Below are 26,682 nucleotides of genomic sequence, written 5' to 3'. Positions count from 1 at the left end.
CACTGCTGCTGTTCTGTAGCCAACCAGATCATCCTGGGTAATTAAAATCCAAGGAACAGACAGGGGTTTTTAAATAACAGCTTTAAAAAAAAAAATCAGTAGGTTTATTGTAGATCTCAAGAGAGCACAGTATGAGTAACTGGAATGCCTACATATCTATACAGAATAACCCATCACTCGAATTAAAAAGCAGCTAAGCAGGTGCATTTCATTCATCATGATGTTTTCTTCTGTTTTTTCTTTTCATTTTCTTCTTTTTCCTTTTCAATTTCAGCCACATACTTCTCAATTTCTTCAGGGTTTAGGATCTAAAACAGAAACATGGGTGACCCTCAGGATACCAATAAACTTGAGACATTCATGGAAGTGATTCTAGTTCTGCCATGGGAAGAGCATTAACTGCTGTTTATCTGGAAGCAGGTACCTGCTGCAGACACAACAACATTCCTTGGCCACTAAGAATAAACTGAAGTATTTGGCAGTGCAAAATGTGAGATTAAGTTCGGGCGGATCAACAAGGACAGTATCAGAGATGGGCTCAAGGGGAGAGAAGCAAACAACAGCCTCACCTTCAGTGGCTGCTCCCGTCTCATGACCGCCAGCTCGATGTTCTTCCCACCAGACTGCACCACCTGTGTGGGGCAGAGGGAAGCTTTAGGAGCCTGGCCAGGAATTCACTCCAAACCCCTCTCAGGTCTCTCCTCAGAAGGAGAATATATGCACATGGGGGGTATTTCACTCCTTAGCTCTTAAAATCTCAACACCAGCAGCACTAACTCTCAAAAGGGTCTTCACACTGGTGCCAGTGCTCTGGGCAGTTGGAGAACACCTCAGCCCCACCACCTGACCTGTGCTATTTTTATTTTCTATTAAAACATAAAATATTCACCATGTGTTTTAGCACATCTCTGGTGCATTCGTGTTAACACCCAAAAGAGAAGTCTGTTTTCCTCGCCAGAGCTGCTGGTAAGTTCTGTGTAAACTATGGAAATTGTTACCCAAATATTCTGAACCTTGAATTCAATCCACCACCCACAGCTCTCACAGATCCTCTGCAGTACTCCCTTGGGACATCCACAAATATTTTCCCATATTCACAGCTAAGAAATTAATCTGGACAGTGAAAAGCCACAGAAGAGATGTGAAACAGCCTGACCTCGAGAAGAGCCTTGATGACAAGTTTAATAGTCAGATCATCCGTTTCAATGGCCTCATCAGTGTAGTTTTTCTCCAGGAACTCACGCACAGATTTGGCTCCTCTGCCAATGGCATTAGCCTGGAAACATTAAGGGGAAAAAGAAAATAAATGGGAGTTTAGAAAAGATTTCATTTGCAGAATAAGAAAGAAACACAAAGTTGTACAATTGCATAATCTGTCACATACAAAGACAGTTATCTGGCACAGGTGGGTTGGTTTTGGGTTTTTTTTGAAAGCGGGACAAGACTTCCCAAGGAAAGCTGAACTGCAGATGGCCACTCTCAGTACATTTGATCATTAAGGATTTTTGCAGCTGTGAGACAGCACCATCTGGCCAGTGACATCTCCTCTGCCCCAATCCCACATTAAAGCAGACATTAACTCACAAATATTCAACTTCCAGCAGGGACTGAACCCACTCACCTTCCAAGCATGGTACGTGCCAGAGGGGTCAGTCTGGTACAGCCGTGGGGTCCCATCGAAGTCGAAGCCCACGATGAGGGCGGAGATCCCAAAGGGCCGGCGGCCATTGCTCTGTGTGTACCTCTGAGCACAAAGGACACACTCTCAGGCACTCTGAACACATTTCTAGGCTGCAAAGCACACTCTGGAGCAGTTACAGCCAGCAGAGCTACCAGAAATGCTGTTAATTTGCTCTCTCCATTAGTCAGGACTCTGTATCTCATGGAGCCCCTAAGCCAGGCAAGCGAGAGGTGGTTCCTGTCCAATCCCTGTTCCAATCCCTGCTCCTACACCTGGTTACAGCTTCCAGAATCACCTCTCCACCTGCTGAGTGGTGCTGAGGCAGCCAGAGCCACGTCTGCAAGCCCCAGTGTGCCAAAAAATGCCATGAGGACACCTGAACACAGTTCTCACCAATGATTTGCACTGACTGCACATCATGGCAGCTCTGTGGCTGTACACAGGCTACACTGGAGCCATGTCACAGCCCTCCTGGGACACTGCAGTGTCACTCACCAGGGCCAGGAGGGCTGACACCCACAGCACCACGAGCTGGGCCAGGTGTGTTTGCAACAGCCTGAGAGAAATGGTGAATGTGCCAGAAAAACAGACACAAACATGAGATTGGATAAAGGAACAAAGTGAAACTCGGGAAGTGGTGCCTTGCTCTGACAGACTACAGAGCAAGAGAGATTATACTACAGAGAATATTACTATTTCTACTAAACAATCACATTATTACCATCACCACTGCTCCAACACATCTGTGCATAAGTAAATTAAATTTTCTCTAATTCTTGCTAGTGGCTGAAAATCAGTTTAATACACTGGCAAATGAGTAATTCTCTCACAGAACACAGCTGGGCATATTTTGATGTTGCAATTCATTCTAAATTCATGACTATCAAACACAAAACATATTAAATACTGCACTAATTTGCTCCCCTCTTACCCATCCCTGCAATGGCTTTGCAAGAGGAAAAAACTACCAGGAGCCATGAAGAAAAGACAGTAACACAGGCTACTCTGGAAGTGAGATGAGCAGGGTGTTCCTGATGACACTAACACATGGAACTGTGCAGTCCTTACAAGAACTACTTGCTTTATCTAGGGGAAAAAACTCAGATCAAACAGCACTCAATTGTTCTTTTCCATTGCTACATCCCCACTCCCAATTAATGTGATTTTTACCAGGTAAGTGGAGTGAGGCCAGAGCACAGACATTTACACAGCTTGAAGAAGTGTCAGATATTCCATACTACACAATGTGTGGCTCGTGCTACACGTGTGACACTCTAGTCCCACGTGGTACACACCTGTTCCACACCTAACTGTACATTATGCATAGCACAACAGCAGATAAAACATCTCTGTCAGGTCAGGACACATCCTCAGCAGCTCTGTGCAGCTCCAAGTACCTGTTTCAGGCTGGCAATGTAGCGTGTGATGTACTCCACGGTGACAGGGTCCTCCACAGTGAGCCTGTGGCTCTGGCACTCCACCCGAGCTCTGTTGATGACTATCCTGGCATCAGCTGTCAGCCCTGAAATGACAGAGGGGCCCCAGAGTCATGAAAAAACCTCAGAACACCAATCTGGCCCTAAAAGGCCCACGGGGGCAGTGTCAACAACAAGGGAAAATCAGAGGTCAAACTCTCAGGTTTGCTGAGCAAGAGCATTTGCAAAGCAGCAGAAAGTGGTTAATGCACAAAAATAACTAAAGGATTTAGTTTACAGCTTCCATGTTTGTGAGTTAGGTGACACATAATTCTGAACCAGGAAAAGGGAGTATTACTGACAGCATTCCATGTCCCAGCTGATTTGCAATGCTCATTCCCACACACATTATTCCTCATGCAGTCCAGTTTCATCTGCTCAGCAAAAATCATCTAGTTAATGGGGCTACAGCACCATGGTGTTAGATGACAAAAGTGTGACCATTAAAAAAAAAAAGATTTTAAGAAATTTAATTCTTATTTAATTCTTCTTATTATTTACTTTTTAGCTAATGCTGCCATTTTTCACTTACAGCCTTGTTTTTATTAGAGAATTTTTTCTCAAGTTTGTGAACACCCGTGCACATATCCCAGACCCTGGCTAAGGGAGCAAGGCAAGAGAAAGAACTGAGCCTCTCATTCCTGCACACTGAACCTAAACCCTGTTGTTTTAGTCAGTTAAATCAGGTCTCCCTTTAAAAATATTATTGACACTGACCCTCTCTTTTTCCCTATTAAAAAAAAAAAAAAAAAAAGAATAAGCTACTGTGGAAATACTGTGCTTCCCACAGTTCTCAGCCAGTTACACCCTGTATTTTGGGTTCTCAGATTCCATAAACATGCCCAAAGGTGTCCCAGTAACTGCCAAAACCCCGAAGGCACCATGTACCTGCAAAAGCCATGCAGACATTGTCATCCAGAGCACAGATCTTCCTGACAGTTCTCTCATCCTGCAGCTTTGCCACTGACTTCTTCTCCACACCAAGGACAACAATATCCTTCCCTCTTACTCCAACCTTCCGTGCATGAAAAGAAGAAGAAAAAAAGTTAACCCAGGTCCAAAAATCCTCAGAGCTGCAGACTTTACTCAAATGAGCAGTAACCAAGCACAACCCCCCACACTGTAACCACCACCTCAGCTTGAAGTCAGGATTTTATTTCCCACAACCCGGAGGCAGCACTGATGTAACAAAAATTGCAATGCATTTCAGGGTGCAGTTTCATCATCAGTTTATAACAGCCTAAATCCCTGTGGCTCCCAAGAGACAGATTCCAGCTCCTCTTACAAACTCTTTTCTCCAACAGCACCATCAGTGTTTCCACAGCCATGAAAACCCGGCTAGTCCAGTGGCACTGCTCAACTCAAGAGCCCAAGGCACTGGAGATCAGGTAACACCTTACCAAGTAACCCTACAACTGCCAAAATGTTCTGTCTGTAGCTGCCTTAAAGTCCTAATCCATACCTTGAATATACCTTTTCCAACATCACAGAGGAAAAAACAACCCTTGACCCTTCCCCTTCATGCTCACTGTTTCTCACAGGGGAATGGGAATAATTTTTCATTGTGGGGCAGCCCTGCTGTGAGCATGTTCCAAATGTTTCTAAAAACATGAAATTCAACAAGAGACAATAGAGGTGGTTACATTGTATGCTGTCTCCACTTTTACAGTATTTTTAATGTCTGAAAAAAACCGAAGAATCTATTTGGCACTAGATTTTGTTACAATCATTCCCATCCCAATGATGGTACATTCTCTTTTTGGTAATGGCAACTAAAACATACTACAAGTATTAACATAGCCGTGACTTTTTAGAATTAAAACTTACTATTAGTAGAACTTATAACCATCACTAACACAACGGTATTTGCAAATTAACACTTTTTTTCCTCCTCCCCTAAATGAAACAAAACCCTTATTAAGGAAAAGCTTGGGATAACTAGAAGGTGGGAGCCATCAATGTGTTTCTAAGGGCTCGGGGATCTGCCTCGTGCACAAACACAAACCCCGCAGCACAGCCAGGAGCGGATCCCGCAGCAGGCCGGATCCCGCAGCAGGGATGCGCTGGGGCAGCCGCAGGCCGGGCGATGCTCCCCGCGGGATCTCCCGGGCGGTCCCCGCGGCCTCCGGGCCGGGCCGGGCCGGGCCGGGCGCGCAGAGCAGGCCCCGCCGCGGGTCCCTCCGCCGCCGCCGCCCCGCCAGCGCCGCGCCCCGCCACTCACCGCCGTGGAGCCCTTCTTGACCGCCTCCTGCGCGTACTCCACCTGGAAGAGGTGCCCGTCCGGCGAGAAGACGGTGATGGCGCGGTCGTAGCTCATGGCTCCGGCAGAACCCGCACCGTCATCCGGGCGGGCCGGGGGCGGGGCGCTGCGCTCCTGCGCTGCGCACTTGGCGTACGCACTTGGCGTACGCACTGAGCGTACGCACCCGGCTGCGCGCACGCACCGCGCGTTCCGCAGGGAATCCGGAAGGGTTTGGGGTGGAGGTGACCCCAAAAATCACCCCCTGCCATGGACTGGGACGCCTTCCACTATCCCACGTTGCTCCCAGCCAAGTCCAACCCCGACTTGGACATTTCTAAGCATAGGGCAGCTTCTCTGTGCCAGTGCCTCGCCGCCCTCGCAGGGAAGATTTCCCTCATATCTAACCTAAACCTGCTCTTTTTCAACCTGAACCCATTCCCCTTGTCCTGCCCTCCCCTCTCTTGTAACCCCATCCTTGCTGTGCGTCCCCCGGAGGTACTTGAGAGGCACACTGTGTCACCCCGACGGCAGGCTGAACAGCCGCGATTTTCGTGGCGGCAGAGGAGCCCGGTGCCTGTCCCCGTGTCGCCGGGCTGCCCTGGCCGCCCCGTGTCCCCCGTCCCCTGTCCCCGTTCCGTGTCCCCCATTCCGTGTCCCCCGTTCCGTGTCCCCCATTCCCTGTCCCCCATTCCCTGTCCCCCGTTCCCTGTCCCCGTTCCCTGTCCCCCGTTCCCCGTCCCCCGCTCGCTGTCCCCTCGCTGCGCACTTGGCGTAGCGGCCCCGCGCCGCTCCCCGCGCTGGCGCACTCAGCGTACGCAGTTGGCGCAGCGGGCGGCGCGGCCGAGGCGGCGGGAGCCCGGCGGTCGGGACCGCACCATGTGCGGGCGGCGGGGAGGCGGCGGCACCGCCGCTCCCCTTCCCTCCCCGCACCGCCGCCGCCGCCGCCGCCCCACCGCCTCGGGGGGCTCCGGGGGGCGCGGCGGGGGCGGTGCCCGGCGGCGCGGGGCGCGGCGCCCGCGGGAGTTCGCGGGGCGCAGATCGTACCATCTGCGGGCGCCCCCCTCCCCGTGCACTGCGGAGAATCCTCGCACGGCAATAGCAGCCAGATAATAACAATATTATTAGAGCCTGGAACCGATATATTATAGACACATAAAAATCCCCCACCATGTCGGTTGCCTTTGCTTCTGCTCGCCCAAGAGGCAAAGGGGAGGTCACCCAGCAAACTATCCAGAAGGTAAAAGAGCATGCTTTTATACAGACAATTTTAGACATTTATTCTGTCCATGCTCCTGCAGCTGGAGGCTGATTTCTAGGGCGATCAGGAAAACTCGTGAATTTGCGAGGGCTGCAGAGATGGACAGCTGGAGAGAGAGAGGTGGGGGAAGGAGGAGGAGGAGGAGGAGGTGGAACAAAGCAAAGGTGTTCAGATCGCTGCAAAGAGAGCGAGAGAAGGACGTAGGGAATAAAATCGGGATGGCACGTTATCCCTGCTGCTCGCCAAGGGGAAACGCTGCCAAGCATACATTGGGAAACGGCAATAAAATTTGCAAATATGCGATTAATTTATGATGGTATGTCATCTTCTGGCCCCCAAAGAATCCAACCTAAAAAAATGAATTTAAATAAAATACTGAATTTGCAAGGGTTTTCTTTTGTATCTGGATGCAGAATTTTAATCTCTCAGAAGATAGAGGGAGCACCAGCCACTGGTATTTTTCATAAACTACTATTATTATTATTGTGATGTGTTTATTGATGTTTAGTGACAAACAAAGGTTTGGAAAGATTTTCTCTGGAGAGGAGATCCCCACATGGGTGTCATGTGGAGGCCAAATCAGAGGGTGCTGAGTTGGGAAGTTATTGTTTCCTATTTCCCAGGATTGGCAGCACAAGCAGACCCTGGCACCCTTCTCCTGCAGAAGGTGACAGCCAGGAGCGATGAGGCTGGGAATGGCAATAAAGAATTTGTATGTTTTTATGCTGCTGTTTGCCAGGTGCACTTTTGCTGTCATTTTGGCCGTTCCGTGGCTCAGGTGTGGTGTGAGCCAGGTGTGAGCTCCGTGAGGTCCCTTTGCTGACAGTGACCAGTGCAGAAGTGCCACTGCCAACACAGCCATTAACCTGTCACCAGGGGCTGTGCAGCCAAGCCATGATCTGGTGTCAATTTATGACTTCTGGGGGACAAAAATTCCCTCCGTGGTAGCGTGTGACAGGGCAGGAAGAACTGCCAGGAGAGAGGCTGGAGAGATGACTTGCATCTCAGGAGACTGTTTGGAAACATCCCATTTTGTGGAGCTCTTGCAGCACGTGGTGTTGTGAACCAATTAATTTTAAATACTGAAATATTTCAGACTTGGTGAATAAGTTTTCCTCTAACCTCCAAATCAGTTGGAATTATTTCATAATTCAGTTGTTTGTCATTAAACCCACACCCACAGACAAAGGGCAGATAAAGTATCTTCTGTTCCATTTTCAAGCCCTTTTTGCATATTCATAAACTTCATGGAAGCTTCAAAATGTTCTTTCTCTAAAAATAATGAGTGAAAGCATTTCCCGTCTCAGGTGCACTCGCTGTCAGGTTACTTTGGGACTGTTCATCAGTGTTGGGCTGTTGGCAGTGATTTTCTCTTGGACAAACAGCAGTGCTAAGGAACAGGCTTGCAGGCACAGGAACTGGATGGGATTTACACTCAAGGATGGCAATGGAGCAGAGAGAGCAGGAGAAAAAAAAACCTCCAAAAGTCTTCATTAAAGTGAGCTTTTGAGAACATACACAAATTTCAATGAAAAAATATTATTCTTAATTGCATTCCTATTATATAAACAGGGTTTTTAAATTTATTAACTCAATTTTAATAAACTTTCAAAGCTGTTCTTATCCTAGTATCAAATATTCCTAAAATAGCTTTCACACGGAAGAAGTTAGAGCTTTTGGCAATAGAGTAGTGGTGGTGCTGCTCTAAAATAGTTCATCAAATAGCATTTCCAGGGCAGCAAAATTCAGTTCTGAACCAGAAATGGTTCTGTCCTCAAGAGCTCTCCTGCCCTGATGACACACTGGTTCAAAGGCCCAATCTTGCAAGCCCTTGATAGCAGTGATATCTACAAAATCTATTAGGCCAGAGGAAAATCTAAATTTCTGCGTGCTGATATTTTTTTTTAATTTATTCATTCACCTGGAGAAAGTGTGCTGCATTCACAAGAAATCTGGGAGAAAGAGACAAACTAATGCATCTGAAATTTCAGAACCAATCAAAGGATGTTTTAAGCTTTTAATCATATTATGAGCTCATAAAAAAAAAGTAAGGACATGTTGGGGTGTAATTCTCTTAAACGTGGTTTCAGTAGCTGCAGTGATGCAAATTTTATACTTCATCAGGTTCAGCTGTCAGCACACTCTGGTTTTGTGCAGGGAAAGCAGTAGGTTTAATGGTTTGAAAGTTTGTTTCCTACTCAAAAGTAGGCATATTAGTATTAGCTGACATTTTGGAAAGGGTTGGGTGATATTTTGGGATGAGGCGGAGATAATTCATAGTGAAAGTGTTTTCCTTCTTCAGCATCAGAATTAATCTGTCATTTAAGGAACAAGGTAAGTCCAATAATTCTTCTGTATGGGTATTTCAAGTAACTACTTTAAAGATAACTTTTTATAATTAAATCAACCTTGTGGCTCAGTAAAGTTACATGTAGGTAATTTACAGGAGCCAAGGCAACAAAATTGCACAAAACACCATCCACTGCCAAGGAGGGTGGAGGATCACAAAAACACAGGACTTTTATACAATTCTCATAGTAACATGTTTTGGTCCTATTTCTTTCATGCAGATGCTAGATGAAAATCACCACCTAATACAATGTATTATGGATTATCAGAGCAAGGGGAAAACTGCAGAATGTACTCAGTGAGTATTACAAATTGGGGAGTTTGTTAGAAATGTTTCCTGAAGTCTGGCTCTTCCTTTGCTCAGTGGCACAGCTGTTGGTTTGCTCTTGGAAACACTCCTGTTCCTTTCTAGGAGCTTTTCCAGCTCACGGGGAACTGTGAAGAAGCATAAACGGTTCTGGTGGTGCTTAGTTGAGTAAACACTCCAGTTAGAGCACTCTTGAAAAAAATCGTGTTCTTCTCAGCTTGCTGGCAGGGAAAACAAATGTTGGGCTTTGGAGTTCTGGAATTTCATTCCTATCAGGGCCCTTGTTAGACAGAGAAGGGAAGAGTGATTGTTGGAGCAGCTGACTGGGTATCAGTCCCCAAAGACTGAGGTCCCAGCTCCACAGTTCAAAGTGCTTTCAAAGGAGGGTGTATTTTACCTCTCCCTTCCCCCAGGTTTATCCTTTTTGTAAAAAAGGTGTTGAGCACACTGATCCTCAATGGGAAACGTGACAGCACAGACACAGGTCATTGCTACTGCTATTTATTAGAACAGATTAAAAATGGGTTAAGGTAATTTAACTAACCATTTGTAAATATGGGGGGGAAAAGAGAAAGACTTGGAATTTTGTGTATTGTTAACCCTTTCCAAATAAGCCTTACTCCTTGTTCTGTAGATACCAACAAATCTTGCACAGAAACCTGGTTTACTTGGCAACAATAGCAGACTCTAACCAGAATATGCAGTCCTTGCTTCCTGCTGTAAGTACCAGCACAATTCCTGTAACTAATAATTAGTTATTAGTATAACTAATATCATAGTTATTTCCCTCAGATACATTAGCTATGCCAGAGGGAAATGTTCTTTGATTCTCTCTCAGAGCACTATAAGTGAGCCGCTTTTTAGTATTTTTCCAGCTTAAAGTTTTGAAGTGGCCAAGTAGACGACCAAACAAATCCAAAGTTACTCTTACTTTGTTTAAATTATGTTCTTTGGGACATTTGTGTTAATCTCTTTCCCATAGCTCAAGGTTTGTGATGCAGTGGTGCAGTCTGAACAGCTCCATTTGTTCAGATTCAATATTCTTACCTGTTCTTACTCTATTCTTTACTTGGGGGAAGAAAATGCTGCTGTTTTACGTCACAAATCTGATTTAGCATTCGAGCATTGGTTTGTCTTTACACATGTTGTTATTATTGCTCAGTGGATTGGTTTGGGAAGTACCACACATAACACAAACTGCAGCACAGCTTGGCAAAGGTCAGTCTGTCACCACACTCCTGTGTTGTCTTTGCTAATGCATTCCTCGCCGTGGTTGTGTTTGGAAATCCATGTGGGTGCAGAGGAGCGAGCACAGGAGCCACACTCTGTGACAAACACAATCATTTCAAGCCCTTCACTGTGCTGCTGCCTGTCAGCTGCTCTGTCATGCTCAATGACATTCACACAGAGGAGTCAAACCGAGAAAGGTTTACCCAAAAAGCAAAGCAAACGCGTATTTAACCGAGGCAGTTTTTAGTCATAGTCAGGCTAATTTGGGGACTGCTATTTTTCTATTTAAAAACCTAACCAAAAAAATTTGCTTTTCCTCCTTGTTGTTTCACAGCCACCAACGCAAAATATAAACTTGGGCCCGGGAGGGATGAGTCAGAGCGCATCCAACCAATCCCTCCACTCCCAGAGCAATCTCAGCGATGCCATCGGGACCGGCCTTCCTCCCTCCTCCCTCATGCAGAGTCAGATTAGCAATGGTGAGCTTTGGTCCCCTTTGTGCTGCTTTGCTGTTGCCTGGCAACAAAATCATTAATGCAGAATATACTTAGAGAGCTGGAAAAGATCTCTCCTAACTCACCTTTCAGGCATATGGGGATTTCAGGCACATGCTGGAATCACCACAAAATGGCTACAGGCAGGAACGATGTTGGCTTCTGCAGAGTGCTTTGTGTTTCTGCAGAGGAAATTAAAGACTTTTTTTAAAAAAAATACATGATGGAAAACACCAAGTAAGGATGCATCCAAGTTTTCAGTAAGAAAAATTATATGTTGCAGTATTTTTGTCATGGAAGTGGCGGGGTTGGCCAGGGTAAAATGGAATTGCTTGCATGACTAACCACACAGCCAAGCCTTCAGATTGCAAAGACCTTCCAGGATACATTTCTCTTTACAAATCATTTGGTGTTGCATCAGTCTTTGTCCTCTACAAAAGCTTGCAGAGATTGTACTACACAGTCAAAGAATTTCCACAGATATTTCATATTAACACATATTATGATCTGTTTGGTTTTGTTCATGCAGCTAAACTAATTGAAAAACAATTTTTAATATGTGCATTTTATATTATGAATAATCTGTTTGTTTTGTAGATCATAGTTATTCAGTCAGTTGTTTCTGTGGGTGTCTCCCAGAGCAACTGAGAGTAAAACCAGCTTCTATAAATAGAAATATCTGATTGTAAAATCACAGACCTGGGTAGGGGGACTCAAAAGCAGACACAAGCCATGAAATTACTTCTGAGTTTTTGAAAATCCCTTTGTGGTCAAACCTATAGTACCTTTTAAACAATTGGATAAGGGACCTGTAAAGTGAACTTACTAAATTTTTCAGGTCCTTTGTTTTGAAAGATTTAATACTAAGTATGAGTAATATATTAAGTCAGTCAAAACATTGTTTTATTATTAAGAATAGTAATTTTCAGTGCTACTGTTGCTGGTTTTCTGATTTGCTCCCTAGCCTCCTCCAGATCTTTGGAGTGATTTGCTGTTGATTGAAAGAACCAGACTGGAAGTCTTAAGGACTGGACTCATCCACATATTTTCCCTTAGAATCACAAATTAGCCAAGCTTTTTTTTTTTTTTTTTTCTTATTTTAAAGAGGCACAAGAATCTCTATTTTTTCCCATGCAAATAAGGCAAGGTTTACCAACACTTGCTTCACTCCATCTCTCACTCAAGGCAATTGCTATCTCCATTCACACACTCTGTGACCTTGTGTTGCACCAGGATCAGCTTCACAACTTAAACAAATCAGAGCAAAACACAGAGATAATTTTCTGTAGCAGCATTTTGACCCAGCTCCACTGATTTCCAGAGAGCTGGCTCTCTTCATTTCTTGTTGAAATATTTGCTGCTTGAATCTCTTCATCAGGAGAAAATATCATAATTTACAGCAAATGTTCTAATTTTGATGTCTATGAAGACCATTAAGGGAAATTAATGAGGTTTGTACTAAATGAGTTAGATGTTTTTCAGAGGCTGCAGATACACTTAATAACCCTGAATTAAAATATCATTATTTAAACATTGCAACATAATTCTGCCTCTTCTAAGGATTCTGCATTCTACCTAAATTAATTGAGATTGACAACAACATGGCTGAATTTAGACAAACAACAATATGCACCATCAGAACTTGGATAGTAACAATATACAGTGAAAACAACTTTGCAAAACTCATTGATCAAACTCTTTCCAGCAATAAACAACAAACAAGAACCCCATTCCCCCCAATATTAGCTACTCAACTGTGACAGAATTCTGAGAAATAAGCACACTGCCAGATAAGCAGGATGGTGCAAACCCAGGATGTATCTGGACCAGTCTGATGATTACATTCTGATGCTGGAAAGGGAATAACAACTGGAATTGTTATGGTGACTTGGAAAATTTTCTTCCTCTGAGTTACTTTTAGTCAAACTTCAGGAAAGGGAGAGATAGGTTTGTTTCCTGAGCAGAGGCTCCCCTGGTACTTCTGAAGCCCCAGCTAAGAAGGTGAGCTGGTTATAGAAGAACTATATAGTTACATATACTAGTTATATAGTACTAGTTATATATAGTTATATCCACTGTATAGGAATAGTGGATGCAGCAATGTGCAAAGTGTCTCTCAGCCACTGCTGTACCTTCCAATTGTCCTTCCCTGTGTCAAGGGGGAAAAGGAATCAACTGTAGGACAAGAGGAATGAAAGGACAAATTTCAACAGGCTGGGATGTTTCCAGAGGAAAGATGGAAGGAAGTGGTTGTAGGGCATTGCTGCTGGTTTTGTTCTTCCCATCTGCAATCCTTTACAGCCTGGATTTGGCTTCCAGGAAGAGGAGGTTTGCTCTAACTGTGCAGCAGGCAGTTTTAATTTGTCTGTAGATAACAGGGAGTGTTAATAATGAGGATTTTTGGGTTTTTGTTTTGCCTTATCATAAGGTATTTCAGAAGGGCCACAAGGCCTCATGCTCGCTGTGCATTGCCAATAATAGCTGAGATTTTCCTGTTGCTCTCTCTTGTTTCTGTAGGTCCCAACCACGTGTCTATGCAGCAGTCAGGCCAGAACACCATGCCCACGACCTCTCTGAGTATGACTGTCAGCAGCCATGGGACTGGCCCTGGTTACAGCCACACAGTGCCTGCCTCTCAGAACGTGCCAATGCAAGGCCAGGGCTCCATAGGCAATTACGTCTCTCGAACAAACATCAACATGCAGTCCAATCCAGGTAAACGCCCTCTTCCTCCTCCTGGGCCACCTCACCTTTCCACTGACCTCAGCGGGTTTGCCACACATGACTTTGTTCTGTAAATATTTTCTGTAGACAGTTACAAATGTACCTGAGGAACAGACAGCTTTAAGACATCTCTGAATTTCCAGATGTCAGGCACCAGTGTAATTCAGAACAGTTTCAGACTTGCTTTAACTTAGGCTGACTCGCCATGGTTAGGGCCGAGCTGGGGAAAAGAGGGTTAGATAGAAGGGCAGCAGCATTGTCTGATAGCCCTGGCAGCAAATCCCACAGCCATGGGAGGGATGTGAGCAGCACCTTTACCCAAACACAAAGAACCTGCCAGAGCATAACACATTTACTGTTTGTACATTACTAGCCCATTTTGTTATTTTATTGGTATTTCACATTGTTTGCAGGGCATCAATAGACTAGCAGACAACTCAATCTCTTAATTTAAAAAAAGTTTGCTAGTTGAATTGCATTGAATGGGATGTCTGATGCTTTAGAATTCTTTAGAGCAGCATGAAATTTAGGAATCAAACAAATCCTAGACTAGCAGTTTACTTAAACTCTATAATCATCAGGTGTGTGAGAAGATGGAAGCACAAGAAAGAATATATTAGAAAAGAAATGCAGCAATGAAACAGTCAGGAGGTAGACAGGAACAAACATCATTTCTTGTTTCTTTTTAACCCTACTGCAATAAGGTTTACATTCTTTTAAGTAAGCTAATAATAATCAAGGCTGGGTGTATTTTTAAATATCTGCTGAAGCAAATGGCAAGAACTGACCATGTAATAAGATCCTTTCTGGATTCCAGTGCAGAAGACTAAATAAATCCAGTAGGAAAACATCTCCCCCTGTGGAAAATTTACAGAATTATCAGGACACACATTAGCTGAAGGTTTTAACTTGCTTCCAAAGAGACTAGGAGAGAACTGCCCCATTTTCATTTCTGTAAAACAATCTTTTCCATGTCCATTGCAGTCTCCATGATGCACCAGCAAGCAGCAACGTCACATTACAACTCAGCACAAGGAGGGAGCCAGCACTACCAGGGACAGTCTTCCATTGCCATGATGAGCCAGAGCAACCAAGGCAACAGCATGATGGGGCAGCGACCCATGGGCCCTTACAGAGCTTCACAGCAAGGTAAAATTGCTATCAGATTATTGACAGAACTCTCATTAGACTGATGACACTCTGTTCTGTGGGGTACACTGGTCACCAACATTTCCAAGTCACATTTACAAACGGAGAATCCCACCCAGGAGCACAAATCCTGAATGGTGCAAGTATCATGACAATGAGATGAACTTGAATCTATTTTCAAGATTCATCTATTTAATTATTGTGTGTATTTAGAAAAATACTTCTGTCTAAAAGGGTATCATAAATCTCTAAAGAAAAGAGAAACAATTTGATATACAGCTCATTCAAGGCACTGGGAATCTATTCAGTTCTTTCCCATGGTGTTGGATCAGCCCTAACATGGCATAATTAGCAAGGAACACATTTCTGGAAAGAAGATACAGCTTGCCAGCAATCAAAATGAAAAATTAGGCCAAGGAAAAGAAAACACCAGAGGATAACTACGATGCTCTTAAGACCTCTCTGGATAAAGTTCTAAGAGGTAATAAAGCTGCTAGACTGATTCTAAAACAAACTTAATTTTGCTAAGAAAAAAAATTGTGTATTAATTAATATATATTTAATTCTGACTGTGCTCTTGAGCACAGAATCTATTCCTGTGCTTTCTAATAACTCAGACTAGTAGATGAAATGCAGCCCTTACTTTTGGTGTTGCTGCAGGAGTGATTCTAGGATGTGTTACTGACTGTTGTGGGATTTCAATTTCAACCATCTTTGCCTGAGAACACAAATTTATTTCCTTTTTCTAGTGAGCAAAACATCTTTATAACTGCTCTCAATTGTTTGCTTTTCCAGACATAAACTTTGTTTTCTTAAAAAAATATATTAGATAAGAGAAACGCATCCCTTGGGAGTCCACAGGCTCAGTCTCCCTTGTCTTGTGCCTTGCAGGTTCCTCGCAGCAGTACATGGGTCAGGAAGAATATTACAGTGAGCAGTACAGTCATGGCCAAGGCTCATCAGAACCTATGAATCAGCAATACTATCCAGATGGTAATTCCTCCGAGCGGGGCTCACCGTGATACTGCTCAAGTGCAGAGCACCACGACTGCCACGTCCAAGGACTTGGCAAACCTACTATGCTTCATTTCCAATTTAATGCTGGAAAATTAGAATCCCAGGGGATGGGAGCCTGGTACAAAACATGCACATCATTGCACCCTGCTATATAAACTGCTAAAAAAGAGCTGAAATCTCAGTTTGGATTAGTAAACACAAGAGTTTTATCCATTGCTGTCACTTTCCTTGCCGTGTATTCGATATTCTCCCTAAGGGCTCTGTATTTGCTCTTAGCCTCATCTTGGTGCATAAGCAGATTCATAATATATATTCAATATATATTCAATACTGTGTCTATGGTGAAGGAATCTGACAAATCTTTGTGACTCCTTGCAGGACATGGTGATTATGCCTATCAGCAGTCATCCTATACTGAACAGAGCTACGACCGGTCGTTTGACGACTCTACACAACACTACTATGAAGGAGGTAGGAAAATACAGCAAAATCTTAACAGTAAATTCAATGTATTATTAAGATATCTGAACTCTAAATTAACTGGTAACACTAACTGAATTATGGTGCAGCAAGGTGGCATTTGGGAGAAGTGATGTCTTCTATAGAGCCTCTTTCATTTTGTTGTTTCAGGATACAACAAATGGAATTTCCATCATAGGTATTTGAAAAAAAAATACCAGTAACAAATAGATAAGTGGTCTTTCTGGGATATATGAATAAACATCATTATCTAGAAGAAAATACGAGAGGGCTTCTTAAGAAAGCAGCTATTTACCCTGGTAGACTTATCTTTGTGACTTTTTCTTCTGAAGCCCTTCTGGAATAAAAAAAATTACTTTGAGGAACAGGTTGTTTGTTTAGTGATGTGTATAAATATGTAACTCTCCTATTCAAAAGAACTAAAAATCACTGGAGAAATAAACACCTTGCTTGGCGAAATCCAATCATCTGTTTCTAAGAAAAGTATTTGTGTATGAGTTCTAGACCAAGGCTCCTTACGCCTTTGTTTTCCTTATGATCCACATGTACAGTGAAATACCTGCCTCATCTTTGACCAAACAATTCCAATATTTGCCCCTCCAGGAAATTCTCAGTACAGCCAGCAGCAGGCAGGATACCAACAGGGAGCTGCACAACAGCAAACATATTCCCAGCAGCAATACCCAAATCAACAGAGTTACCCAGGACAACAGCAAGGATATGGTAAGAAAACTCTCAGTGGCTGGTCAAGTGTTTGCAGTGTTTCACCCTGATGCCTCCAATCCTAAGCTAAAATAGGCTATGAACTATTTCCTTGATTAACCTTGGATTAACAAGTACCAAAATTAGTCAAAGATCTAGTAAAGGGATTCTGGGCAGTAACATATGTAAGAATAGCACTGCATTTCATCCCGAATCCCTCTCTCTTTTGATAGAAGTTAGAAAATACACATTTTCTTCATGTTGACTTTATGTTAAACATCATCAGGAGGTCACTGCCTGTGTTCCCAGGCCTCCTACACACCTAGTCCTTCTAAACTGACATGAAAAAGAACATCAACAGTCCAGAGAATCACTCCTCTGTTGCTTATAGTGGCACAGCCAGATTAGATAGGAATTTAAACACGCAGTTGTTACTAAAATATAGGCCAGGTAGTTTGCACAGAAGTGTGCCAATACAGGTTTCAGAGAGGCTTCACTTAGAAGTGTTATAACATTTTCTGAGCCAAGTTTAAAACCTGAATTTTACACTGCTGCAACTACATCATTATTGGTACTAACACCTCCTAGTGCAAACTGAGAGGGGGAGGTCTGGGCAGAGTTTACTCACAATTCGTACTCACAGAGCTTACTTTGTTAGCATCATATTTTAGATCGTGTTAACTCTTAAAAACCCCAGCAAATCAAGCCTATAATGGATTTTACTGCCTGTAATGGATTTTACTGTCTTCTCAGGTCCTGCACAAGGAGCCTCCTCACAGTATTCCAGCTACCAGCAGGGACAGGGGCAGCAATATGGAAGTTACAGAGCTTCCCAGACAGGCCCATCCGCTCAGCAACAGAGGCCTTATGGCTATGAGCAGGTAAATTGTCTAAATCTGAAAGAGCAGATCTGGCGGTTAGCTCTGTCTATAAATCTATATAATAATTTGGTGCAGGTATATGGGTGATACTTCACTATGTCTTGTAAAATTCACAGACTGAAAGAAATTGCCTCACTCGCAGTAAGCCTCTAATATATTATCCTTTAACATTTCTATTTATTCTTTTTTTTTTTTTTTTTTAACAGGGACAATATGGAAATTACCAGCAATAAAAGAATACAGTGCTGTGTCAGATTCCTTTCCATAGTATCTCAATCTTTTGAACTGGATGTACAGGCAGTTTTGATTAATTGTAATATGTTGGTTACCCCTTAGCACAAAGCAGCGTCTGTATGTGAACAGTGTTCATTTCATGCTGGATATGAAGCAGTGCACTACTGGTAACAAGACAATGCTTTAATGGTTTGATATTTGGTGCTGTGTATAGTACTGTATGTTGATACAACGCAGAAGTTTTCCATTTACCCCCTCTTGTCCCATTCTCGGTGTTTCTGAATAGCTTTAGGATCATTAGATCACAGCTGTGCCCCGTTCTGGAGAACAGCCAGGTTGCTCTGCAGTCTGGCCCAATGCAAAGCCCATCAGTCACATTTCAGTGCAGGGAAGTTCCCTGTGGTAAGTTATTGATCTTTTTTTAACTGGATGCACTGAAGATTACCTGCCAGCCTCCAAAATCCATGGCTCTTCAGCTTACTTCTACAGAACAAGGGGATGGATATATAACTTATAAAATATCAGTTCTATGCTATATGACAAAATATCTGCAACTTCTGTAATACCTACCTACCTACCCAAATCCTATAATTCAGTAAACTGCATAAGTCTATATTTCTGTTGTGAAAGGTACAGAAAGAGGATCCAAACCTATGATCATAGAAATGTTAATAAATAGAAGCACCTTTTATATGTCCATGTAAACAAAGGTATTTCTGTTGTGGAAAGAAAAACAGAAGGGAGCTGTGAGACCTACAGTGTCAGCCTGCTTAACATCAATATTGCTTCATATCGTGCTTAGCTGAGAAAAACATCTGGCAGAAGTCCCGTCTTGAATATCCTACTCCAAATTTTATAATTTGCATATACATTTTTGTGCCAAATTTTGCAAGCAGGTGGCTGGCATCCTTCTTTATTCTGATTCTTGTGCTGCCCTTGCTCAGATTCCCCAGCAAGCATTATAACCATAAATATTGTCCAATTTGGTGGTCTGTTGTTCTTACACCTCATCATCACTTTTATTTTCCTATTGTAGCTTGACAGAAAAATAGTTCAGAAGTAAAAGAAAAAAAAAATGCATCTTTATTGCAGAAAAGCAATTAAATTCAGCTTTAATTGTGAGACACTATTATGCATATAGAGAGGGGAGCTATTAAAGGGGTCAACCAGTGAAAGAATACCTATAGAGGGAGAATTTAGAGAGAAAAACTAGTGGTATGTAAAAATCAGTATGAACAATGTAAGTCGCTTCTATTCAGTTTTATATGTTCTTATAAAGTCTTGGGGGGGGGGGGGAAGTGAAAAAAAAAGCGCTTTTAAGTACTTATATAAGTGTTGAACAAAATACTGTGTCCAAATTTCTCCGAAGCAAAAACCTGGGGTGGCTGTGTAGCCCACAAACATTTTTTGATATGAGATTAACTGCAAATTTACAAAAGTAGATACACTGTGTAGGATTTTCTCCTTCTCTTTGTCTGACTGGTGTTATTTATGGGATTTCGAGTACTTTATATTTTGAAAAACAAAGACCACAAGGAAAACACAACATCTTTCAATGCATTGCTTTTTTTTTTCCTTTAGAAGAAAATCTTTAACTGGACAACTAGGAGGTTTACTATTAAATGTTGTCCAAGCACTATTCTTCCCGTGTTAATAATTTCAACTACTGGTAAAATAGAAGACTTTTTTTTCAGTCAGTCCTCATTTCTCTCATCTTTCCTGCTGGTGTTTTCATACAAATAAGTACTCTCAAATAGAAAGGAACAGAAAGGAAGATTGTTTTCTTTATAATAATTACTATTACAGGTAGCCAGAAGAATGCAATATTGTTCTTTGCCAGTTTGGGAATATGCCGTTTATGTGGTTTTTGAAAGTGCTGAAATGCTTTTGAGAGAATATGAGCAACACTTAAACCGAAACAGCAACATTACATCAATCTGAAATGTCTTACATTAAGAACTTCGTGAATGTTGTGTATATAATGTATTTGAAAGAGCACTTTGAAAATAGTTTGTACATTTATTTCCTAATTTATACATGATTTTTGGTGTTAATATTTCTAATTGTTAATAACAAAACGTTTATTTAATGTGTCGTCCATTTTTATGTATTAATGTGGAAACAAAGTGATGCCAGCATTTTGACTTCTTCCATGAATTGTATCATTTTCTGTTTTGTAATACAGAATGCTTGAAAATTGTTTAGTTTAAATATTATCTGAAAGTGGATTTGGTGGTACATTTCTTGTGGCAGATGGAATGGGTAGCACAGGTTACCCTTTCCTTGGGGGTGCTGGTGGGTGACAGCTGACCAGAAATCCCCGGAGTGCTGGGCTGATCCCGGCGTGGCATCACGGAAGGAGAATTATGCCTCTCAGACCTGATGGAGCGGGTCCAACGGACCAAGCTGATCGAGGGATGGAGCAGCCCTGCCATGAGGAAAGGCTGAGAGAATCGGGATTGTTCAGAGTGCTTAGGGGAACTCTGGTGTGCCTTAATTGCAGCTTTCCCGTGCCTGAAGGGAGCTGTAGGAAAGACGGAAAGAGACTGTTTACAAAGGCCTGGAGTGACAAGACAAGGGGGAATGTTTCAAGCTGGCAGAGGGCAGGGTTAGATGGGGATTAGGAGGATGCTCGGTGCTGGGAGGGGCGGGATCCCTGGAACGGGATGCGCAGAGAGCTGTGGCTGCTCCAGCCCCGTTAGCGCTCCAGGCCAGGCTGGACGGGGTTTGGCGCAAGCTGGGATGGTGGAAGGGGGACAAGATGATCTTTAAGGCTTCCAACCCAATCTATTGTGGATTCTGTGACTCGCGGGCTGTCTCAGCCGCTCTGGGGACAGAGGGGCCGGGCTGAAGCGGCTCTGGGGACACTGGGGCCGGGCTGGACGGGGCTTGGTGCAAGCTGGGATAGCGGAAGGGGGAACGAAATTATCTTTAAGTCCCCTTCCAACCCAAGCCATTCTGGATTCTGTGACACGCGAGCTCCCTCCGCCGTCACCGGCGCCGCTCTGGGGACTCGGGCCGGGCTGAGGCGGGGCTGAGGTGGGGCTGAAGCGGCTCTGGGGACACGGGGGCCGGGCTGCACGAGGCTTGGTGCAAGCTGGGTTAGTGGAAGGGGGAACGAAATGATCTTTAATTCCCCTTCCAACCCAAGCCATTCTGGATTCGGTAACTCGCGGGCATCCTCAGCCCTCACCGGCGCCGCTCTGGGGACACAGGGGCCGGGCTGAGGCGGGGCTGAGGCGGCTCTGCGGACACCGGGGCCGGGCTGAGGCGGGGCTGAGGCGGCTCCGCGGGCACTGGGGCCGGGCTGAGGCGGGCCGGGGCTGCCGGGGCGCGGCTTCTCCGCAGCGGCTGCGCCGAGGGAGCCGAGGCGGGGCCGTGGTTCCGTTCCCGTGCCCGTGTCTCCATGGCGGGGCTGTGTGCGGCCGGGCTGGGCTGCTCGGTGCTCCCGGCCGCTGCCGGGGCCGCGCTGAGGCGCTGCGGGGCCGCGGGGAGCAGCCGCAGCCCCTGGCAGCCGGCCGTGCTCCTGCTCAGCCCGGCGTTCTCCACCAGCTGCGCCCGGCGCGCCAAGGACAGGCGGCTGAGGCAGAAGAGAGCCATTTCCGAGCGGCAGCTGGTGAGTGCTGCCGTACCTCCGACACGGCTCCCGCCCCGAGGAAACACTGGCTAAAATATAAAATATTCCAGAGTAGTGAGGAAATGAGTCTGCCCTGCGATGTTCTCGGTGTTCACAGTGATCGTTATAGCGGCCCACTTCCCCGTTGGCCTCTCTGGGCTGGAAGCATCCATAAGTCTAGAAAGCAAAAAGGTTTTTAAAGCTAAAGCTCTAAAATGGTGGTTTAGCTTTAAATCTGAAATATTGTTTGGTTTCTCAATGTTTTTGTAGTCTTGCGGTGTAGTCAGCTGCCAGACAAGCATCACTTGACGTCAGAGGAACTTCGGGGTCCTAGAATTTATTCTTCATCTTATGTTACTACTTACACGTCTCTGGAAAATTTTATTTCCTAATGATCCATAAATCACTTCCCATTAAAAGTCATAGTTTACTCTTTCGCCGTGTGGTGGTGCCAAATACTTTCTAAAAGAGGCTTTTTAGTAGTAGTATAAATTTGATTATCAAAAGTTCAGTTGAGAGGTTTTCTTTTTTTCAGTTGCTTATCTTTGGTATCATAACGCTAAGAAGACTTTTTCTCCCTCATGTACTATTTGTGCCGTTTATTTAAAGTGACTCTTAAAGCCCATTCTCATTATGAAGTCCCTTGATAACTGACAGAAATTGAAAGTTACCGTGATCTCAATCATGTTTTCTCTTTTCATGCCTCTGTAAACAATTCCACCTGTCAATGAATGTACTTCCCTAATATTTTCCCTTGGGAATTTCAGCTCCTTTTCTGGAGATAGATAAAGTTATATCAAAATAGCCTTAGGCATTTGCTTTAAAAAAAGTTCTTAAAAATACTTGAAAGTTGAACTCTATTTTTTTTTATTATTACACTCAGTACACTGCATTTAGTTGATCTGTGAATGGCAGCAGAATTCCGATTCAGAGTTCTGATTTTTTTTTTTTTTTTTTTTGCTGTTAAATGGAATTCATCATGGCTAAAAATAGCAACTCTGGCTGTTAACTAAAACTTCTTGTAAGATGAGTCTGATAAATTGTATTTAAAGGGAGCAACCCCCACTCTTGTTGCAGACACGTTATTTCGTGGATCAGCGGAAAGTGCGTGTGGTTGGAGGACAAGGAGGAGACGGGGGCCATTCCTTCCACAGTGAGCCCAGAAAAGTGTTTGGAGGTCCTGATGGTGGAAATGGAGGTGATGGGGGTCATGTCATTTTTAAAGGTAAGCCTTGCTGAATCTGTTCTGTTTTGTGTTGTTGTCTTCTTGCTTAACACCCCACCCCGGCAAAAACAGTCCTGCACAGATGGTAAGAAATAGTAAATGGCAAAAAGGTTAAAATGGTTATTTCTGTATGAGATGTCTTCACTTTTTGAAGTTTTGTCCTGAGCTGTGGTAAGGACGACATAAATAAACATAAATAAACACTGACAGCTTTAGAAAGGATTTTGAAAATCAAGGTATTTTGTAGATACTTCAGTAAGTGGTGCCTGACCGTGTTATGTTAAGATCTGATAAATTTTCTTCTTAAGATGAATAAAGCTGCTTCTACCACCACCCTGCTGTAAAATCTAATCTAGCAAATTAATTTTGGTTTGGAATGACCACATTAATAAACCTAAGTATCCAAGTACAGTGAAACTTCATCACGACTTAGACTGATGTTAGTCTTCCCTGATATGTTATTGTTCAGACAGTAAATAAAAAATAGGGACAATAAATATTCAAAAAGGGGAAGAACAGTCAAGAGTTGGCTTTTCTGTGCCTGTTTTACTAAAACAATGTGTTCAAAATGTGTCTTTTGCTTTTCAGCTGACCAGCAAATGAAATCACTTTCTTCAGTGTTCCGCTTCTATCGGGGTTTTCATGGAGAGAGAGGAGGAAGCAAAAACTGTTATGGAGCTAACGGTGCACACTTGTATGTTAAAGTAAGTCAGTGGGTGTTGCCTGCTGTGTGGTAGCTTGGTACATGGCTGATTTTCAAGTTGGAGAACCTTATTGTATGCAAATCTCATGTGTAATGGAGGGTAAATGTCTGATGGTGCTGTTTGAGTTCAGAAAGTGAGTTTCATGAAAGCTAATTCTCTTTTTGGGCTTCTCACCTTGAGAATATGCAGGAGTGATTTTCAGAAAACCTGAAATCAGCTGGTAGAGGATCTGCTGCAGGCTTTGAGCTTCGGTGTAATGCTTGCACCTCTTCCCTTTGAGGTCCCTGTTGGTACTTTGGTGAAGGAGGATGGTGAAGTTGTGGCTGACCTCACCCAGCATGGAGAAGAGTACATTGCAGCTTATGGAGGAGCTGGGGGCAAAGGGAATCGCTTCTTTCTCTCCAACGAAAACCGCGCTCCAAAATTATTTACTCCAGGAGAGCCAGGTCAGGAGAGGGTCCTTCAGCTGGAGCTCAAGACAACAGCTCATGCAGGTTTGGTGAGTTTCTGTTGGTTCAGCTTCCACTTGACTGACTGAAGAAATAATGTGAGATAACATTTTCTTAGCCCCTGGCTTGCTTGTTTAGAGATGCTCAATGCTTTCTCGCTGTTACTTGGTAGAAGGGTGTCCAAAGTGATTCACAGAGCTGTCACTCTCATGCTACTCGGTGTTGTCCTACTTGTGCTAAAGTCCATACTATACATAGAGAAACAAGATTCATCAGTGGTTGCTGTTGATGTACAGCAGCTTTGTCTGCTGGTTCTGCAGATGAGCACTACAGCATAGAGAATTCTTTTAAATTGGTTTGCGTTCTTGGTTTTGGGTTTTTTTCCTCTAAATTATAAACTTCAAATCATCTGTTTCATCCCTGTATTTCTCTTTTTACAGATCTTAAACATTTGACTTTGTTAGTGGCAGGTTTATCATCCTCTGAAATGAAAAATGCTCAGTCAACTTTGAGCTTAAGCTATTTTTGTATTTGAGTATGGAAATATTCTAACACCAGCTGGCAAACTTGTGAAAGTTATGCTTTGCTGCAAAATGTTCTTGATGTAGTCCAACAACTGCAGAATAACTGTCTGGTCTAGCAGAATTTTGCAGATTTGTTAAAGATTGAGAAATGTGTGTGTTTGTATTCCAGGTGGGCTTTCCCAATGCTGGCAAATCCTCACTTTTGAGAGCCATCTCCCGGGCAAAGCCAGCTGTGGCTGCCTACCCATTCACAACCCTAAACCCCCATGTTGGCATTGTCCACTATCAAGACTATGAACAAGTGGCAGGTGAGAATTGAAGTTTGTTTTGTGTGCCTTGATAGCAGTTTGTGTCACTTTTGTAAATGCTTCAATATGTTGCAGAAATAGATTCAGTTCTGTAGGGTTCTTGCTAGTTCTAAAGAACTTAAAAGAAAACTCTACTGAAAGCCCATTTCACCTTCACTTGTAGGTACCCTTAGTGCCAAGCTGTCAATCTGTATTCTGTCTGCACTGGAGTAATCCAAATTTAGGTGTTTTAAAAGGTAACAGGAGCAAACTTAGCGTGAGTTGTGCTTTAATATTGAGGCACTGAGGCATAATTTAACAGCACTGACACTGGCCAGTAAAAGACTGGGGGGATTTTTGGGGGGGTTTTATTGGGTCTGCTGGATTCACTGTGAAATTTCTCTTGCAGTTGCTGACATTCCTGGCCTAATCAAAGGTGCTCATCAGAACCGTGGGCTGGGGATGGCCTTCCTGAAGCACATCGAGCGCTGCCGCTTCCTCTTGTACGTGGTGGATCTTTCTGTGCCTCAGCCCTGGATCCAGCTGCAAGACTTGAAGTATGAACTGGAAGCGTATGAAAAAGGCTTGTCTGAGAGGCCTTGTGTTGTGGTTGGCAATAAGGTTGACCTTGCTGAGTCCAGGATCAATCTGCCACTCCTTAGGGAGCAGGTAGCTGAGAGGGTTATCGCGTTGTCTGCCCTGACAGGAGACAACTTGGAGGAGCTGCTGTTGCACCTGAGAGAACTGTATGACACTTATGTGAAGACAGAAAAGTCACGAGGACAAAGCCCAGTCAAGTGGTAGAAGCCACAACTGCTGTGAACTGTGCTGGAAGGAGAACAAAGTTAAAATAGCAGTTTGAATTGAATGCATTTCTGTGATTTGGGCTTGTTTTTGTTGTTAATATGGAAGGGCACAGCATGGGGATTTGTTCTGGACTGCTGCTTTGGAAAGATTGTTTTGTTTGTTTCTTCACCTTTGAGGTGTCTCTGAAGTTTTACAACAAAGCATGAAAATTGTAATCATGGTGGGAGTTGAACTGGAAACCTGGCTCTTGTTTGGCATACTAAGGAATGAAGAGAATGCTGTCTAGTAGAAATGATTGAAATTCAGGCTCTACAGGAGATGTTGGCTTATTTTATGAAGTGTACTGAAGTCACTCTCAATTTTCACTAATCAAAAGTTCTAAAATAAAATCAGGTGCTCCCATGTTTATCTGTTTTTATATGATGGCAAATTTCAGTCATGCCTTAAAACTTCTTTCCTACTGTGGTTTTGTGTGGATTTTTCTCCTCAGAGGGAGGCACAGCTCAGCAATTTTAGGGAGGAGGAGCATGAAAGAACTGCAATTAATGACTGAAATGATTTTATCATTAATATAAATAATTTACTATATTTAAATGCTGGCAGCAGCTAAGTAACTGAATAAACTGGCCAGGAACCAGCCATTTGAGACTCCCATCTGCATTCTCCCATTTAGGAATCTCAGGCAGTGTTCTGAGAAATCTTAGGCTTAGATACATCAAATAAAATAAACATTCAGGGGTTTTTTTGTGTATGTCCCTTTTTTTTTTTCAACTGTATCATTTTATTGTCTGTGTTCTTAAATTTTAGGAATTCAGGAATCTTAATTTAGAACAGTGGTCTTTGGCCT

The 26,682-nt window shown here is 43.5% G+C and overlaps 3 protein-coding genes across 3 annotated transcripts; 2 read left to right on the top strand and 1 right to left on the bottom strand.

Moving 5' to 3' along the window:
• Positions 1-66: 66 nt before the first annotated feature.
• Positions 67-5,501, bottom strand: PSMA7 (proteasome 20S subunit alpha 7). Its single transcript, NM_001245611.1, is given in 7 exon segments — positions 67-308; positions 570-632; positions 1,157-1,276; positions 1,622-1,744; positions 3,079-3,203; positions 4,045-4,171; positions 5,378-5,501. Coding segments are annotated over 7 exon segments (747 nt in total). The 5' UTR covers positions 5,474-5,501; the 3' UTR covers positions 67-215.
• Positions 5,502-6,439: 938 nt separating this feature from the next.
• On the top strand, positions 6,440-20,451 carry SS18L1 (SS18L1 subunit of BAF chromatin remodeling complex). Its single transcript, XM_002198741.7, has 11 exons — positions 6,440-6,635; positions 9,227-9,303; positions 9,947-10,031; positions 10,877-11,021; positions 13,554-13,751; positions 14,745-14,909; positions 15,801-15,902; positions 16,305-16,397; positions 17,010-17,129; positions 17,862-17,989; positions 18,196-20,451. Exons 1-11 carry the CDS (start codon positions 6,567-6,569, stop codon positions 18,220-18,222), a joined length of 1,209 nt encoding a protein of 402 aa, XP_002198777.2. The 5' UTR covers positions 6,440-6,566; the 3' UTR covers positions 18,223-20,451.
• A 1,104-nt stretch (positions 20,452-21,555) lies between these two features.
• Positions 21,556-26,237, top strand: MTG2 (mitochondrial ribosome associated GTPase 2). The gene is made up of 6 exons (XM_002194964.6): positions 21,556-21,839; positions 22,917-23,064; positions 23,653-23,768; positions 24,049-24,267; positions 24,911-25,049; positions 25,438-26,237. Exons 1-6 carry the CDS (start codon positions 21,630-21,632, stop codon positions 25,830-25,832), a joined length of 1,227 nt encoding a protein of 408 aa, XP_002195000.5. The 5' UTR covers positions 21,556-21,629; the 3' UTR covers positions 25,833-26,237.
• Positions 26,238-26,682: the final 445 nt, after the last annotated feature.

This window comes from Taeniopygia guttata, chromosome 20 (assembly GCF_048771995.1).
Source record: "Taeniopygia guttata chromosome 20, bTaeGut7.mat, whole genome shotgun sequence".
Taxonomy (NCBI): domain Eukaryota; kingdom Metazoa; phylum Chordata; class Aves; order Passeriformes; family Estrildidae; genus Taeniopygia; species Taeniopygia guttata.
The sequence above is the reverse complement of the archived record's forward strand: the minus strand, read 5'-3'. Positions and strand labels throughout refer to the sequence as shown.